This window comes from Syngnathus scovelli, chromosome 10 (genome assembly GCF_024217435.2).
Source record: "Syngnathus scovelli strain Florida chromosome 10, RoL_Ssco_1.2, whole genome shotgun sequence".
NCBI classification, from domain to species: domain Eukaryota; kingdom Metazoa; phylum Chordata; class Actinopteri; order Syngnathiformes; family Syngnathidae; genus Syngnathus; species Syngnathus scovelli.
Genome location: NC_090856.1, coordinates 5557474 through 5575212, shown reverse-complemented (window position 1 = coordinate 5575212; position 17739 = coordinate 5557474). Strand labels below are relative to the sequence as shown.

The window sequence follows — 17739 nt, the reverse complement described above, 5'->3', positions numbered from 1 at the left end:
GTGTGTGTTTGTGTGGGGTAGTCACACACACACAGACAAACACTCATACTATGTACATCTGGCCTGAGCTGGATTTCACAACTGTTGTGGGAACGTAAAAGGGAAGTTTGTGTGTGTGCGTGCGTGTGTTGGGAGGAACTGAGGCGGTCAGGGTAAGGCGAGAGGATGATGATGGGCTTGGCCCGCAGCTCCAACGTGAAGAGCGAGAGAGAGAGAAAGAGAGAGAGAGAGAGGAAAGCCCTCCCACAGGAAACTAGCACTCCACTCCACATGGCCTTTTAAGGTAAAAATGAAAAGTCCCCAAAACTACATTGTCCAGGGAATGCTCCAAAGGTATTGCCGCATTTCAAACTGTGGGGGATAAAATAAGTACAGTAAATAATATGAATGGAGAAAGCAAATATCAATTAAACATGACGAGGGCAGTCGATTTTACACGTGTGGTTAGTGATATTTTTGTACGTTTCCAGTTGAGAAAGTTTATAGCTCTTTAGAGGTCGTTGTGGTTTTATAACTACGTGACCTACTGTGTCTTGCTGACTCATTAACAAGGTTGTGGGAAATAGACCCTTGTGTGTTTCCTCCATGGGGGGGGGGGGCAAGATAAAGTGTGCACACCCTCTTACTGTATAACTATGGATGTTGCTCTATTCGGAATTTAAATTAATGTTGAATGGTGACACATGATTTAAAAAGTGATTTACCCAAAATAAAGTTCAGTTGTTCTTGTAGGCTTTTTTTTTTCACTTTGTGCTATTGTTTGGCCCCAATGGAGGTCTGAGCTTTAGTAGTAGTAAACAGTTAACAGTACTGTCATTGTATCTCATGTCATTTCTATTTTTACAGCGCTCAAACTGGACAAACTGCCACTTGAAGAAAGCCATGCTGCAGAGGTTATCTCACCGCTGCACTTAAAGAGCTCATAGAAGAAGAATGTGTGACGTTGTCCGCTTTGCTGATTGGCCGCTGGCAATGTCAACCGTTAATAGGTACTGCCGTCACCATCATCTTGAAGTCACGCAACCAAACAAAAAGCTTCAGCTGCATTGACTTGAGCCTAAATTTGCTTCCTGGACTTGAAGTCAGTGGAGGACCTGGTCAGTGGTCCTCTTGATAAAAGCTTTGGTCGTACAGCCGAACTCTCTTCTTGCCCTGCGGCACTCCGGATGTCATTTATCATCAGCGGTATAAACAAAACGCAAACTATGTGTCATTACTTTCAATGATGCAGTCCATTTTTTTAATACATATCATCTCATTTACTCGAATGCTTCGCTCAGTTTTGCCTTTTCTATTCCTCTTTTGTGGTCACACCCATTTCCTCCTGATTTCTTTTTGAAGCGGCTTAGCGAGCTGTCAGCCAGTCGTCAATAAAACATGCCAATGGCGCTCTCTTATGGATACAAGAGACATGTCATGGTTTTGCAATCCACGCAGACGAGAACATGATGTTGCTGAATATATTAGCAATGATCAAGCATTTTTTTTTCTGTACTTCAAGTGGACCTTATATGCGATATTATTTATAGTTGCTGTCAAAGAGAGCGAAATATTTCATGATTTTTTTGAATACTTTTAAAAACTATATGAAATATATTATTACATTATTTCGCTTCTTTTTAAAGTGTACTAGTGAAATGCAGTGAATAAACTAAATATATAAGTTATTGAGATGCACTTATTTAGAGCTTTAGGAGAGCCACTTCTCCATGTTACTAATAAATAGTATGTGTTAAAAATTAAGCGCAATAATGGAAAGATTATTTTATGATTCACCTTTTAAGACTTATAAAGATGGCAAAATTCCAACACGAGATTGAACGCTGAGTCATGGTTCCTTTCGTGTCAAGGCCGCTTTCGTTCATATCAAATGAAGATTACGCTAATCGTTGTTTCGCAGGAAGAGGATGTTCCTCAACAGACTGATAGCATTTGATTATGGAACATGTGACCCTGTCCGAACAGATGTTTTGGGGAGCTGCCTCGGGCACAGCCTTGAATTTAAAAGATGCTGACATGTCTTTTAAAATTTACAGAAATAATTACAATTAAGCACTGGAGTTGCAATTAAACGCATCATGTCGCTAAATAAGCCTCATTCACAATTATAAGATTGTCGATCCAATTTTGCAGCAGTTTCATATTGAATCCAGTAGGGGGAGCTATTGCACTAGGTTGAAAATCGCTCATAGGAATTCTAATCTTGCATGGTTGATGAATCCATGTTTGCAATCACGTTCATTAAAAACAAATTAGGGTCATGCTAGCTAACATGTTCTTCTGAAGGTGTTAAAATGTGTTTTAGTGTCTCATCAACAATCACATCAGCTTGTATTTACGTCAACACTTTAAATAATACAATGCGCTCATTGTGTGGGTTGTATAGTGTGCAGAAAAGGAAGGCCTCTGCCATTTGGTGAAGTGGGTCAACTTTGGGAAGGGGTTAACCTAACCGAGAGCCCAGTCGGCAAAAAAAATGGTGGGATCGGATCATTCCCATTAGTTTATGAACTCTCTGAGAGCCAATGAAAGCTGCGGGCGTACTAATTATCCTTGTGATCTTTTGTCCGGAATGCAATAGCACCATTTTGTAGAGTTCGTGAGACTCCAGCAGCTCTTGAATGGTTTCATCTGGCTGAGTTGTATCAGTTTTAAAGATTCGCTATTGAAACCCATTGTAAAAGAAAGTTATGGTCACGTGACCATTTAAGGTCAATGTCCTGAAGTGACTTTTTGAAGGGACACCATAAAAAGGTTACTAAGTGCAGGTTTTGATCACAAGTCTTGCATAAAGCATTTGAGGTCTTCAAGGATGTATTTCGTTCAACATATGTTTGTTATAACGTGACTCATTGCGCCTTAAAGTTATGGGCTAAAAGGATACAGTTGCAAGAATCCATATGGGGAATGTCTGCCTGTTATTCAGTGGCGGGGGGGTGCGCTGTTGTGGGCGTGTCCTAGCTGGTGACGCCATTGACTCAGGTTCGGGTGATCCTCAACTGGCCAATAAGTGAGCAACAGAGTTTTCCGGGGGAGGGGTTGTTCAGTGAATGATTGATTGGGGGGGATTGGGGGTAGGGTTTTTTTTTTTTTGGGTGGGTGGGAAAGGAGTTTGTGTAAAACATTGACATGTTGAGGGAAGTAGGCCTTGTAGTATGTTGCGTGTAGGACGTATCTTATGGCCAAGAAGTTCTCCGGAACAAATTTTGGTTGCAGTCATCCGAGCTGTATGTTATGTTATGTAATTTGGCTTCATCCTTCGCCTCGTGCTAAATTTGGAAATTAGGTTTATGATCCATTTGACTTTGCACATTCCTTGACTTAGCTCATTAATCAACAATGACAGGCAGGGCTGTCCAAACTACAGTGGGCTATTAGTTGACAATTTTGGGGTTTAAAATATGACCAATTAAGGTTTAACAAATTAGTTGCTTGGGTTCACGAACTTCCTGACATCACATGTAATGCTAATTTTTATATAGGTCAGGTATCTTTTGCTGAATAGAAAGTGAAAAGCACATGAGTGTGCTTTAGTTTTTGGAACGTATAGCATCTGTTAAAGCAAGCCAAAGATCCCGCCTGGAGAAGCAGCTGCTTCACACGCCTTTATTTTTTCTGTATACGAGCCTTTAACCAAAATGTTTGGATAACTCTGATTTAAAGCCTTTGTGCCGAAATAACACGATGGCAAAGTTGATGACTTCAAAAAGGAGCACATTTGCCCTAGTGTACCTTACTTCGAGTTCAAATCGTTCCTTATTTTGGAGTGAGCTCATAACCACCTACACACTGATCATTTTAAGACTTCCTGTGATTTATAGATACTTTTAGACTAAATTTAGCAAAACCAGGGAAGAGTTCAACATTTTGAAATATATATCAATCCTGTAATAGATGAACTTTAAAATTCAAAAATCTAATTTGCATTTTCGTTCTAACCAGCATAGAGTTCGATATGTCATTTTGGATCCTGAATGATGATGATTAAAGATTTGTAGTGTATTCTTGTAAACCATTTTGGTTGACCGCCAACTTGTACCCACTTTGGATGCATTCAAGCTCTGAATAAAAACCACACAAAAGCAATTGAGGTAAGCTTTTAAATGTTCCATTGTGTTAAACTGCTCATTGACAACACTCGCTTAAATCCCACTTGCTCAATAAGCCGCACTGAGTTTAGCTTCAGGTCACAACTTGATTGCGAATACTTTTCCCCCCATCACATTTTCTGTTTGGTAATCGTTCTCAAAATACACCTGCATGTCTGAATACGCCTCTCCATTACACGACTTCAACTCTCCGACGAGCCGCATTCCACAAAACGGGACAACCGTGCGTTCGAGTCCGCTCGGGATGAAAAAGAAGAAAAAGGAGACGTGAGGTCGAAGAGACTCAAGAGGAGAACGAAGCTGAATTAAAAAGAGAGACAAAATGACCTGTCTGTCTCATGAGGCCATCATGAGGGCTCAACTTTGCTGCCTGTTGTTTTTGTTAGTCGACAGTCAAGAGCGGATTACAGGTAGTGTGTCGCAGGAATGTACAGATTAGTGTTTGTGTGTGAAGGAGCGGTCTTGTTTATAGCTTGACGTGAGCACGTGTGTGTTGCCTACTCTCGGTCCGGTTGGCTTGAACTTTAAGGAATGTCACAGTCCGCAATACAAAAGCAGCTGGTGACATTTGTGTTTTCTTGCGGCGGATTAAGAGGCCTTTCACTTTCAAAAATGTCAGTGCTTCCATACATCATTAAAGCAGAAGTAAAAGTACTAAAATTATATTATGACCCTTTGTGACATTCATTCAGAATTTTGGTCATCATTTTTGTGTAAAGCAGAAGTGGATGTGTGCGGGAAATTGCCTCTTGCCTTTCTTTGGCTGTTATTCTATTTTTGTACTGGGTGTATTTTTGTACTGTTTGCGTTTTTTTTTTTTTGAGTCATCAGTACAAAAAAAAACTTGCAACAGTAGGTGATTTGGATCAAGTGATTTCATAATTGCTGAGGAAAAATACAAATACATACTCATATTTAAACACCAGTTGCGGGTTGTATGTGTAAATAGCATGTAAATACACGTACAACGCACAATTGCGCAATATTTATATTTCTGCCAGGCGACGCGAGCTCCATCAGCCCGTACATAAAACATTTTGAGGGGCTATCATACGACAGGGAGGACCTCCACAAAAAACATCTGCGAGCCCGCAGGGATGCACAATCTCAGCAACACATGCTGGATTTGGACTTCACTGCTTTTCACAGGTTTGGAATAAAAAAAAAATATATATACTGCAGTGAGAATGCAATTTGCGATTATTTTTCTTTTAGAACTTTCCGATTGCGTCTGAGACGAAACGCCGGGTCCTTCTCGAGTGACTTCAAGGTGGTCAGCGAGCGTGGCGCCACAGGTGCCGACCTCTCCCACTTATATTCCGGAACACTGGAGGGTAAATTGTGTGTGTTGTGTATATGTGTGTGAAGGTGCTCCTGTGGGACGGAAGAGAATCGAGCTGACCTTGCTGTATCTTTCAACTACCTCTTTTCAGGGGAACACGACTCAGCCTGTCATGGATCCGTGTTACGGGGTCAGTTTGAAGGAAGTATCCACGCCGACAACGTCATTTATCACGTGGAAGCGGCTCACAGGTACAACATCAGCGACCACCACTCCATCATCTATCGTGAGGATGACATGGGTAAGAAAAATTATACACATGTATCGGATAACGGCAATGTGTTTTGAATAAGATACACCACTTTAGTACTTTCTAAAATTTCATTACATAATTGAATAGAATTTAAATAATGAAATTTTATGTTTCATTGTGCTGCTCCCTGTGAAAAAAAAAATTCTACGCTACACTAGCTCTCGTTCAGAATTAGATTTGCATCTTGGCAGCAAGCTCAAACTCCAGAATGCATTGTAGGCTGGTTAACTTGAGGTCATGGAATCAGATTAATCTCATGGCAGGAGGGAGTGAGGAGCCCCTTAAAATGAAAATGGTGTGATACTGAAGAGGAGGAGGGGTGTGAGAAGGAAACCCCCCAAAAAAGTGGAAGTAGCTTTTACATGTGTTTTATTTTGTCTTTTGTCTGGGATGTTGCTTTTTCCAAGAAAGCATGGCCAAATTCCCCGCATGTTTGAATGGAAGCACGCGTGGTCTTGCTTCATATCCTCTCAGACAAAACCTTTAACAAAATGACAACATCCGGCACTTTCATCCACAGGCCATGTTATCTCTCAGGAAAGGCAAAAACAATTCGGCTCGAGATGTTTCGATCCTGAGTTTATATTTGGACACGAGGGAATTATTCCTCAGGTGTGACGTGTATTCCCAAATTCTGTGGATGCCGTCTGGGAATAACAAAGGCCTTTTAGGAGGTGGTCTCCCCCGAGATGGGTGATGTCATGAGATCACCTGCAGATAGTCGCAAATAGAGATTTAATTGATTAAGCACAAGCAGCACGGTGGTTGGGCGGTTAGCTCTTCTGCCTCACAGTTCTGAGGTTTGTGGTTTGAATCTCGGCTTTGGCCTTCCTGTGTGGAGTTTGCATACTACATATATAAAGTATATTAATATCTTGGACCTCTATGAATGCTTGACTATTTATTAATGCCTTTAGAGATTAATATGAACATTTTAATAACAGTGCAGCCATATTTCTGTCATGGGGCAGCCTGATTACTCTGGCCTCACTTTCTGCTGAGTCTGTCATTCTCTCGAGCCTAAATTTGGACGTGGTTGAGCCAAAGCTGTTAATTATTGGCTGCAACTGCCTATGAATCATTTCCACCTCTTTGATTCTTCATAACTGTAGTCCTTTTTGACAAGCCAATGATTTGAGATATATGACCGTCAACCATGGCTGAACTCTTGTTGGTGTTGCAAAATGCGAACGCCATCAGTGTAGCTTAAAATACCGATATGTTGCATTTGTGGGATTCTTGGAAAGCACAGTTCTTCAGGGACTAAGTATGTGCATTTGGGTTTTAATCACACCGCATACAGTCCCTCTACTGTAAATCTCGAGTGCAAACAAATCCAAAAATGTATCACTGAGGTTTTGGAAGCCAAGTGCAAGTGAGAAAACATGAGTATAGCAGATTTGTCAGAAAATACCTTCCAGTATTAAACTAATTGTTGCCTCTCCGAGTGTGTGTGGCGGCTCACATCTTGAAGTTCTCATGGGTCACCGGTGAATTGACAAAACATGGCCTCTCTTGTCCTACTGCAGTCAACATGTGAAAGTGATTTGAGGTCATGTGACTCAATAGCATCGAGAGGAATTTGGAGCTATTTGTCTTGACTGAATGCTGCAAGAGATGGAGCAGACCTTGTACACTATTGTGGAGCCTTTAGCCTGACTTGGCCTGTGCAACATGATTTAGAAAGGCGTACGAATGCAATGACTCTCATGTGAACAAAGCAGACGTGCATTAGGAAATGTGTTGCTAATCTGTTCCAATGAAATCAAATCCATCACCCAACTTGACCAGACAGCCCTCTGGGAAGGCATATTTTTTAAACTGTCGATTTTTTTTTTTAGTGTTTGACGCAGAGGTGGAGAAAATACTTGATTTGCTTCAATGGATTAAAACATGAGATTTTTTTTCTAATGTAAAATATCCAATTTGGCTCAATAAAGATTGGAAAACACTTCCAGTATTTAATGTAACCATTAACCCGACACTTCCTGTATGTTTAATGGCTTGGGTACAATGTGTACAAGGAAGAAGCTTGTCTCTATGTTCTCTTCCGACAATTCTTGGTTGTACTTGGCCAAAGCATTGACAACTTTTATGACTTCAGGATGCTGGAGTATTTGGATTAGTTGATTGGTACACTATCGAAGTGACCTTAGTCAAAACGAAACATTTTGTGCTTATTTCATTTCCAGTTTTATTGAGTCGATTCCTAGTTTTGTGGAGTGAACAACTTCCCCTTTCAAAATACTTGCTTTTTGTTTTCATTTGAGTTTTACAGGTTATGAGTCAGTTTTTATTATATACCACAAGAGCCTGGAATTTGATCCTGGGGTGTGTAAACTTTTTATAGCCTCTAATTCTGATGACTCTTAACAAACAATGAAACGTGCACTGGTGAAAGTGAAATTATCTTTGCATCCTGATGACATCCATGCTTGTTTTATGTAGTTTTACCAACTAGAGGAAATGGACTGGATTCTGGATTTTGTGGTGCCGGATATCTAAAGACGCTGGCCCAAAGCCTCAAACCTGTTGATCAGGTAGAAAAATCATCACCTATGACCTTTGAACACACGTACACCATAATGTCAACCAAAATCCACCACAGAAAGTTACCGGTAACTAGTTTGACCTTTAGTAAAAGTGAAAATGGACCTCGTTCCATAGGAAAGTTTCTGACTACTTTGTATGTACAAAAATAAGAGCAATGCAGCTGGCTTTGACCAATGGATGCCAGAACCTTGATTGTTTGGGAAAATGTCAGTAGACTTATGTCAACATAGTCAACTAATTAAAATTCCCAAAGGGTAACCAGCGTATTGTTCATCAACTAGTGGGGTATCCCGCATGTCCCTTTTTCAACAATGGCTTCCGGAACATTTACACGTTTCCATTTTTAACAACATGCCTGGCTGCATAGATCATTTCCAGTCACTGGACATTGTGGAATGGTCTTAGCAGATGTTTTTCCAAAAGAAGAGTTCAACTTGTGTTCCTGTCGCCACAAGTTCTCGATGTGACCCTTGCTCTCGGCGTTCCACAGGAGGCAGCAGCAAACCGTGCGAGGAGAACGCTGGACGAAGCTAAAACTTGCTGCCTGATCCATCTCACCGCTGACCACCGCTACTTCAACAAGTTTGGGTCGGTGGAGGCTGTTGTGGCTCAGGTGACAGTCGTACGCTTTGTTCTTAGCGAAGTTAAAAGTTAAAAATGTGCTTGTAAGCAAGCTCTTCATATGTTGGCAAATACTGCGCCGTTGTGGGTGTGAACACAGCCATGTTAGTTCCCGAGAAATGGAAGTGGCTCATCTCATTTCAACCAAAGTCATCCTTCAATCATATAGACTGATGACATTTTGTCAAAATCGGTTTCGTACAAACTTCTGAATCTAAATTCAGTCGTCAAATTTCACTAAAGTTTTCGTTATGCTATGTAGCTAACAAACAAGTTGGTCTTTAGTCACCAAAACCTCCCTCTGTTGTCTATTCTTGCATCTCCTCCATTGACCTCCTTAACATTCTTTCCACACCAAGCAATCAAACACACAGACAGACGTGTGTTGTCCTTGGATCCTTGCCAGAATCTTGCAAGGTGGACTATCAAAATACACTGTAAGTGATCCCGTGATTTGATCTAGAGGTGTAAATAGACAAAAAGGTTGTCAATCGCTGCTGGCCTGCTTTCATCTCCTGTTTCCAGGGTGTCAATATTTACAGTCAAGGAAATTCTCCCCGCCGGTTCAACGTTCTTTTTTTTTTTTGGGAGTGTATCTCCCACCCGTATATACATTCGGACGGTCACACGTGAGCGTGTTTCACGTTTTGACCTTACATAACTGTGTGGTTTGTTCCCAGGTTGCCTCGTACATGCGAGCGGTTAATGACATATATGACAAAGTGGCGTTCGATGGACTCAAGCTGATCAACTTTAAAGTCAAATCCCTTACTGTAAGAAGATATAACAGAATCATGCAAACCCAAGATGCTGTTTTAATTACACTATGTGATTTACGAGGAAGAAAATATTCCGTCATATTTGCTATCCTGCTTAGGTCATGACGAAGGAGAACATATCAGATCCTCTGACTCCTCTCTACATCGGCCCGGAGAAACTATTGAGTCTTTACTCCGAAAACAACTGGGGCAACTTTTGCCTGTCGTATCTGCTAACCAACCGAGACTACAGCGGAGTACTAGGACTCGCCTGGGAGGGCAAGGCCGGTGAGTTGCAACACAGATCATCCTAATTTAAATTTATAATCACATAATTGTCTTTTCAGATTGAAATCAATGACACATGATTTTCCCCAATACCGGGGTATTAAAATTCCAGTCGGAATAAAAGCAGCAAACAGAAATTGGATATTTGTGTGTCCAGTCCACTCTCTCACCAAGATATTTGACTTGAAAGGTGAAATAATATTTGCCTGCTCTGCGTCAGTGTTTGAATCTCTGCATGGTGCTCTGCTGATTTATTGCCTATATGACTTCTTAGGTCATGTGCACAAAGCAGAAAGTAGGAGTGTCTGATGGATCCTATATGTATCTGTTAAGTAGCATAGCTTGGGACTTTACGAGGTGTAGATTTACACTTGTGTTTTGTTGTACTGACAAAAGGAGCTGTAAGAAATTCACAGAGGTGCCAGAATTCTTAATTCATTCGTGTTTTGGTTGTAGGGACCAACAACAAAACGTGAGTGAACTCCTCAATCAGGAAGCCTTTTCTTATTTACATATGGAAATGCCTCAACACTGTTGCCGGGTGAATTCTAGTGGGCCAATAAATAACAACACTAAAACTACTATTTACAAAGACAAGATAAAATATTAAGTCTACTTTTAAAATTTTATAACATTCAATGCAAGATTGAAATTAGGATTTGAGAGATTACATTTAATATTTTTTAGATAATATTAATTAAATAAAAAAATTGGGGTATTCTTGATTGAAAATATACAATAAAATAATAAATACAAAATAATTCAATCCATTCATGGAAATCTAATTAAGCAATACTGTTTTACATATTTTATATACACATTTGAACTCACCTACTAATAACATGGCCCTTGTGGCCATTAAAAAATTCAAATGTGAAGGCAAAAAAATGATAAAAATTGCTTCGGCTTTCACTAAAAAATCCCCAAATTATAATTAGAAAATTTGGGGTGAAAAGACCATTTTTAAATGAAAGTTTACATTCTGCAGGCTTCTCGTGTGGTTTAATTGTTATGCAGCAAGAAGTTGGAGAATTGCGGCAATTGTGTCGATAAGCGGATTCTTCCTGCCTGTTCGTCATCCTCAGCTCTCGATTGGCTAACCAAGGGGGGCGTGAGAGCACTCTGACATGTGATTAGGCGCCAATGAACCTTTGACGCCCGAACACACCACCCCCAGACGTCTCAGAGGCTACATTCCATTCGATGTGATCGCCATGGTGACGTCTCACGTGAGGAGCACAAATTTGTGGCCGATGAGGTTGTTGTGACTTCTCAACACCATGTGACTACTCAATGAGTTTTCTATCGTATTTGATCTCAGACGACCCAATCGGTATCTCTCTTAACCCAGTTCCACCAGTTTATTGCCTCGGAGACGCCATTACAGCAACAGCAGGGTGCGATCGACGCACACACACGCACAACCCCCCATCGATCACACACACTCCTCGAGTTTCATATATCAGTTTATATAAACACAGTAAAATTCCATCTTTGCTTAAAACCAACAGCAATATTAGGAATAGTTTTATTTTTTTATTTGCTAGTGAGAATTTAACTTTCATAGAAGGCTCAAGCCGTAATCTTTGTTTCAAGAAAGTAGTGACGGCGCATTCCCAGTTAGAGGGAAGGCCGTCCTGTTCTTAGTAGGTCGGCTCGACCTTAGAAAGAGGGCCAATTATCTCCCAAAAAGTTAGCTAGACATCGGTTAAGCGAGAATAATCTGTTGAACCTTTAATCATTGCCTCACGCAGGCAAATCCCAGAGAACATTTTTGGATGCAGACTCAAAAGGAAAATATCCTTGTGTTCCTTTTGTCCCATAAATCAACTGGAAGAATAAACATGTCTTAATTTTTTATTTTTTTTATTTGTCTCCTTCCCAAAGCCCAAATAATGTCTTACTTGGAAAGACTAATCTGCACAACCTTGACATTGAAACTTGTGTGCTTTGTGGTAACTATCCATCTTATCATCACACGGTCAAGCGAGTCCAAATGAACAAAAAAAAAGTGAATTAAAATCCATTGCACAAAAAAATCCTGTCTCCATTAGAAATGTATACGCACTTTACAATGAAGAATACTTTATTTAAATGCAGAGGTCGTTGAACTTTAGAGGTGGGGAAAGCCCCTACACCATTGTTAGCTTGTTTGTACCGAACAATGTGAAACATATTTATGTGCCTCAAGAGAAGAGTCATGTTTTACTAACACTGACATGTTTCCTGACGTTGGCTCACATACATGCACTTGTTGTTGTTGTCGTCGTTGGGCTCTGGAGGAGAGTGTGTGTTTATCCACCAGACTAATAATAGTAGCCTGACTCTTTTCTGTGACCAGAACGAGTAGGAGAAGGGAACAAAAAAGGCGTATGTCCTCATGTGGTCAACCTGCCAAAATCCACAACGGAAGCCTTTCAGGACTCCTTCTAGGAATCGCAGCTCCTTGAATGAGGCTTTTAGTGGGCGTGCGAGATAGAACGTGGGGGGGGGGGGACTTTTGATGAAAGCATAGTAGAATTCCAGATTAGTCATTTTTGCCTTCTAACTGTGAGCACGAGCCTATTATTGTATACTGATTAAACCTTCGAGAAGGATCATTGGCTGCTTCCTTTTTGGCGCCTCTGCGGTCATTGTTTTTCGAATAGGGTAGGGGGGAGCCATCACAATGGCACCCACATAAACATGCTAATGGGAGATCCAGATGCCCACAGCTGGTTCCCACAGTTCCCAATGACACCTGGTAAACTCCTATTTCTCTGAAATGGCAATATCTTTAACAGGCAAACACACTTTCCGTCCCCCCCAAAATTAGGGATTCCACAGGTCAGGTTGCGTAAGATATGTTACATAAAAGCAAAAAAAAAAAAAAAAAAAAATGCAACCTAAACCGCACATGGCAGGCCGTGATGGACGAACTGAAGGAGGCAATTGCAGGAGCTGACCTTTAGGGGTGCTCAGTGCCCACTTAAAATGTCCAGCATGAAGGACCTTGAAGGTCAAAGTCAAAAACAGTTTCGGAATTGTTTACGACTATCTGCAATCAAAATAGCCAAAGCTAGCTAACTATTATACCAATTCCAGACCCACTCACTATTATGTTAAGATCCACCATATTTTTTCTCGTCTTAGCTTTAGCTATCCCACCTGCTTCAAACACATTTTTATGCTTTAACCCAGATGTTGGGAAAGTCGTATAATCAGGGACGCTCTGATCCAGGAAGTCAGACGACTTCACAGATCAGTGTTTCATTGTTTCCAGACACGTGCTGCCTCTGCAAAAACCTTGGAAGCGTCATGCTGTCACATAATGTCGCCCACAATCAGTCGGCGCTCTCATAGGTGCCCCCTTTGACCAATCCGTTTCTGGACAGCGAGTCCTGAATGACGTCACAGATCCACGTTGCATTCATGTGATGATGACCAGCTGTTGGTAAACACACCGCTGTTCTTTTAGGAGTGTTACGTAAACCCGAAGGTGGGGGGGGGGGGCTGAGGTGTACATGTTGACTGTCGTTTCGGGCCGCTTAGACTGATAAACAGAGCAAGCAAAGGCGCCTTGATGGTTGAATGTATTTCCAGTAGCACAAGGTTCGTTATGCAACCTTGTCAATGACGTGTGTACATTACGGTGGTCCTGTTGGGCCTTGTCAATTTCAAGTCCATGAAGTGTCCACTTGATGGACAAAAGCTTTTTGGAGACACTTTGGTTGGCAGCGTGACTGTGTCCCATGCGGTGCAAAGCATAATGTGGAAGAACTTGAGGGACTGACCTTGACCTCAAAGCCTTCAAACAATTTGAAACGAAGTCCAATTGTATTCGTTGTACTCAAATGAAAGCAGTTCGTTCCTTTCTTCTTGTGCGTAGGTAACTGGGGAGGAATCTGTTCGCAGTACACCACCCTTTCTAACGGCCGCCATTCCACCCTGAACACGGGTCTGGTCACGATTCAGAACTACGGACAGTTCCTTCCTCCTCGCCACGTCCAGTTGACCCTCGCTCACGAACTCGGACACAGTCTCGGAGCTCCGGTCAGTCGCTTTTCTGTCTTACGATACAAAATTATTCTTGTCCACTACATGGCGCCAAACGCCCAAGTAACAAAATGTCAGAAAAGCCTCAGTGCCGCTTCCTGTCTCACAAAAAAACTTTTCTCCATACGTGTCTTTGTGTTGGACTACTATAAGCATGTTTACCAGCTTTAGGGAATTCCTTTTCGGAGCTGCCATCACCAGCAAAATCACCATGACAAAAAACAGCCTCTGTGCACCCACCGGTTGCATGTGTATACACTTCTATGTGTTGTAACTGCAAACAGCCACAAGCCTTTTCACTCTGCTAAATGCGTCTTTTCACCCAGGGCCTCCCTTTAGGGCATTTCCATGGAGAAAAAAAAAAGAATCTCGCAGAGGTACTCCTGAGCTGATTAGTTCTACCACGTCAACCTTGAATCGTTACTTCCTGACCGTGGATGCGCATGAGTCACCGTGTCATAGGAATTAAATCCAAACAGCTATTAGCCTTGTTTATGTCCTTTCTCCTTTCAACTTTCATTTTATTTACACGGAACCATCAATCCATCCACAGATTGCCGTGCATCGTTTTCATCCTTGCAAATATACACAATAGAAGACCTAAAAAGAGACTTTAGGAAGGGTCTGTTTTGTAGCCAATTCCCAAATGGGGCAAATCGTTGAACTCAAAGGAAGTGCGGTTACAAGTTAATTACAGCGCAGTTTCCGTCTTTAATTGGCCTCTTCCGTGAGCATGATTACAATAGACCTGGAATGAGTAAACACCCAACTGAGAAGATCTCATTTTAAATGTAAAGACTTTGATTAACACGTTTCATACTGATATGGAAGACTAATATATTATTCAATTTATTTCCTTTTCAATTAAAACTGGACAATTGATTTGACTTTTTAAATGTTGGTCTAATTTATACATTTTTACAAAAACTACCATTTTTTTGTGTATCTATTGCATTAGCAGTTCATTTCTTATACAAAGCAAGAGAACATGACATTCCCCTGCTCCTCCAAGGTCATCATCATCGCATTCTAAAGCTATCTCGACTCCTTACGTGATAACAGCTCCATGGCGGTCAATGTCACGATTGCAATGTGCCTTTAGCTAGCTAGCTATGCCTGCACCTCAAATATGCATCTTTACATAGTCTGCTGGCGTGGCAGCTTTAGAGCGCCTCGTCGTTGGCCCTGAGTGCAGAGGTGGGATTTATTTTTTCTACTGTATGTATTTGAATAGCACGATGAAGGCTCTAATTGTGGCAGCCTGGGCTCTTCCGGCGGAAATGGCCGCTACCTGATGTTTCCCGAAGCCACGGACAAAGTGCGTGAAAACAACGACAAACTATCCACCTGCAGCGTTGAACACATTAACGAGCTGCTGCGCCTCAAGAAGGACGATTGCTTTGTGGGTGAGCACGTGTTCACATATCCAAGCGTGAGTCACTATAAATATTATCTCGGGATTGTCACGGTATTTACACGTGCGCTTCCCCTGTGGCCAGTCAGTGATACGCCCATATGCGGTAACCAGATAGTGGAGGAAGGCGAGGAGTGTGACGTGGGACACAATTACACGGACCTCTGCTGCTATAGCACAAAAGAACGAGTAGGGGTGCAGTGTCGCCTAAAGCCTGGCAAAGTATGCAGGTACATTTATGAAAATACAAGCAATCAAGAAAATATTTTAATTGTAGTGAGCTTTCACTGGACATAAAAAAAATGGATACCTGCTTTGTAGCATCTGTGCAACTGACACGTGCCTCCTGTTTTCTAGTCCCAGTCAAGGCCTTTGCTGCAGTCAGGAGTGCAGCTTCAAGTCAGAACTTCAAACCTGTGACGAAGAAACGGACTGTCAGAAGGAGAGCAATTGTTCAGGTCACTCAGCACTGTGCCCCGATCCAAGCCCTAAAGAAAACCTCACCCTCTGCAGTCAAGGGACCCGTGTCTGCTTCAATGGGGTGGGACTGAAAAAAAAAATCTGTACTCAACTCCAACAAAAGTTATGCGTTTGTTTACTGTTGTATTTTTTTTGGGGGGGGCCTGCAGGTCTGTGCCGAGTCTGTATGTGTGAAACACAACCTGGAGCAGTGTGATTGTCCAGGTGATTCCAAGAAGCAGAAATGCCTCTTGTGCTGCCAGCAGCCCGGTAACCTCAATGCCCCTCTGCCCGAAAAAAATGTTTACACTCCTATACTTACCGCTTGTGTCAATTTGTATAGAAGCCCCCTTTGGGCTGTTTTCCGTTAAGCTAACATAAATAACAGAATTATTTCGGGGTTAAATCTGCTTTACCTGTCTGTTTATCCTATTGCATTTCCAATGGCAGGTGAGCCGGACACATGTGCAAGCACCACCTCCTCCGTGTTGTCCCGTCACTTCCAGAAAAAGGTTTTGCCCCTGGTGGGTGGGGCGCCATGCATGGGCAACCAAGGCTACTGCGACAAATTCCACGTTTGTCGCCTATTGGACGCAGACGGCCCCATCGCCAGGTTGAAGAACTCCTTCCTCAACCTTGATGAATATGAAGACCTGGGAGAGTGGATGAAGGTAGTGTGAAAGTTGACCTTCAAAAGTGGCACAATATTGCTGAATAAGATTTTATTTTATATTTAGGGGGGAAAATCGGCCAAAGATTTGGGTCTGACGAGAAACAGCAGCAAATGTTTGCTAGAAGTTTGTGTTTCTCAGCTCAACACATCAGCTAAATGTCCTTTCATTAATCTCTCCTTAGATTTTTGGGTGCGAGGTAGCGATTTTAGATCTTCTTGACAGCGTGACAAATCTGGAATGCTCATCCGGATTTAAGAGCACCTCAATGAGCCGTTTCACTGTAGATGGGGAAACAATCTTCTCTTATGGAAACCCGCCTATACTTTCACCATAATTGTTTGCTGACTCATTTTCAGAATTTTGTGGTAGTTACTTTCGTTTTTTTTGTGGTGGGGGTTCCTGATCTCTCACAAACAGCAATATTTGGATTTTTGTGTCCACAGGCTCACTGGTGGGCCATCTTGTTGGCTATCCTGGCCCTGTCTACAGTCATGAGCTGCACTGTCTGCCTTTGTGGTCAAACTCTGGACACCAGAAACTTGGACTAACTCACCCTGAAGATATATCAAACAAATTTCATTAATTTATCTGGCATTTCACATCACGAAATGTCTAGAATTCCATTTCAAGAAACTTCCTTGGAGACGCTGCTTTTGTTACACCCTAAAATACTGAATAGTTGAAATAATGAAATATTAAAATGGCATTTAAATGAATTAACTGACATCTGCAATTTATTTACATATAAACACAACCCGCTAGCCAGTCAGAAGCTAACGTTAGCTTAGCGATATTTTTTGCTAGCATCTCCAAACACGTGATTATATTCGGCTCAAAGCACTCAAAAATTATACGTATATATATTAATTTGTCATGTTCTTCATTATTCAACACTTAAAATATACCTGAAATGGAAGAAATCATCACACAGGCGAGGACGCGCCATGAGAGTCGCGGGTCAGTGGGTGGAGCCCAAAGCAATCAATTGTAGATAAGCTTTTCAGAGCTAACTAGCCTATCACAGATAATAAAAAAATAAATTCAAAATGCTGTCATAGGTCATAAATTATTCCATCTTCACACTAACTTTAGGTCATCAGTGATATTTTTCTTGGCTATATTATGGCAATACATGACGATGTGAATTGCCTTCTCACGTTACAGCATGTGTTATGGAAAAAAAAGCTGCCAACTGCAAGGGCCTTTGCATACCCAACATATGCGGGTGGCCAT

The 17739-nt window shown here is 41.6% G+C and overlaps 1 protein-coding gene across 3 annotated transcripts; it reads left to right on the top strand.

Annotated features, from left to right (window-relative positions):
- Positions 1–4261: 4261 nt before the first annotated feature.
- Positions 4262–17222, top strand: si:ch1073-396h14.1 (disintegrin and metalloproteinase domain-containing protein 10). Of its 3 annotated transcripts, none has more exons than XM_049728305.2 (15): positions 4262–4519; positions 5111–5258; positions 5325–5443; positions 5543–5692; positions 8153–8244; positions 8748–8870; positions 9559–9651; positions 9756–9924; positions 13793–13956; positions 15194–15365; positions 15459–15603; positions 15731–15914; positions 16003–16057; positions 16283–16503; positions 16688–16885. In XM_049728305.2, the coding sequence occupies exons 1-15, from the start codon at positions 4432–4434 to the stop codon at positions 16838–16840; spliced, it is 2076 nt and encodes a 691-aa protein (XP_049584262.1). In that variant the 5' UTR covers positions 4262–4431; the 3' UTR covers positions 16841–16885. The 3 variants fall into 3 exon arrangements, with proteins under 3 accessions (XP_049584262.1, XP_049584253.1, XP_049584270.1); XM_049728296.2 differs by having other exon boundaries at positions 4263–4519; positions 16003–16102; positions 16688–16883; XM_049728313.2 differs by lacking the exon at positions 16688–16885 and adding an exon at positions 16950–17222 and having other exon boundaries at positions 4265–4519; positions 16003–16102.
- The last annotated feature ends 517 nt before the right edge of the window (positions 17223–17739 follow it).

What these genes read in the sequence shown, in the direction of transcription:
- si:ch1073-396h14.1 (XM_049728296.2), top strand. Translation starts at nt 4,432, where the DNA reads ATGACCTGTCTGTCTCATGAGGCCATCATGAGGGCTCAACTTTGCTGC. An exon ending in TTAAAGTCAAATCCCTTACT is followed by an intron (nt 9,652 to 9,755) that starts GTAAGAAGATAT and finishes TATCCTGCTTAG; the next exon opens with GTCATGACGAAGGAGAACAT. An exon ending in CTTGTGCTGCCAGCAGCCCG is followed by an intron (nt 16,103 to 16,282) that starts GTAACCTCAATG and finishes TTCCAATGGCAG; the next exon opens with GTGAGCCGGACACATGTGCA.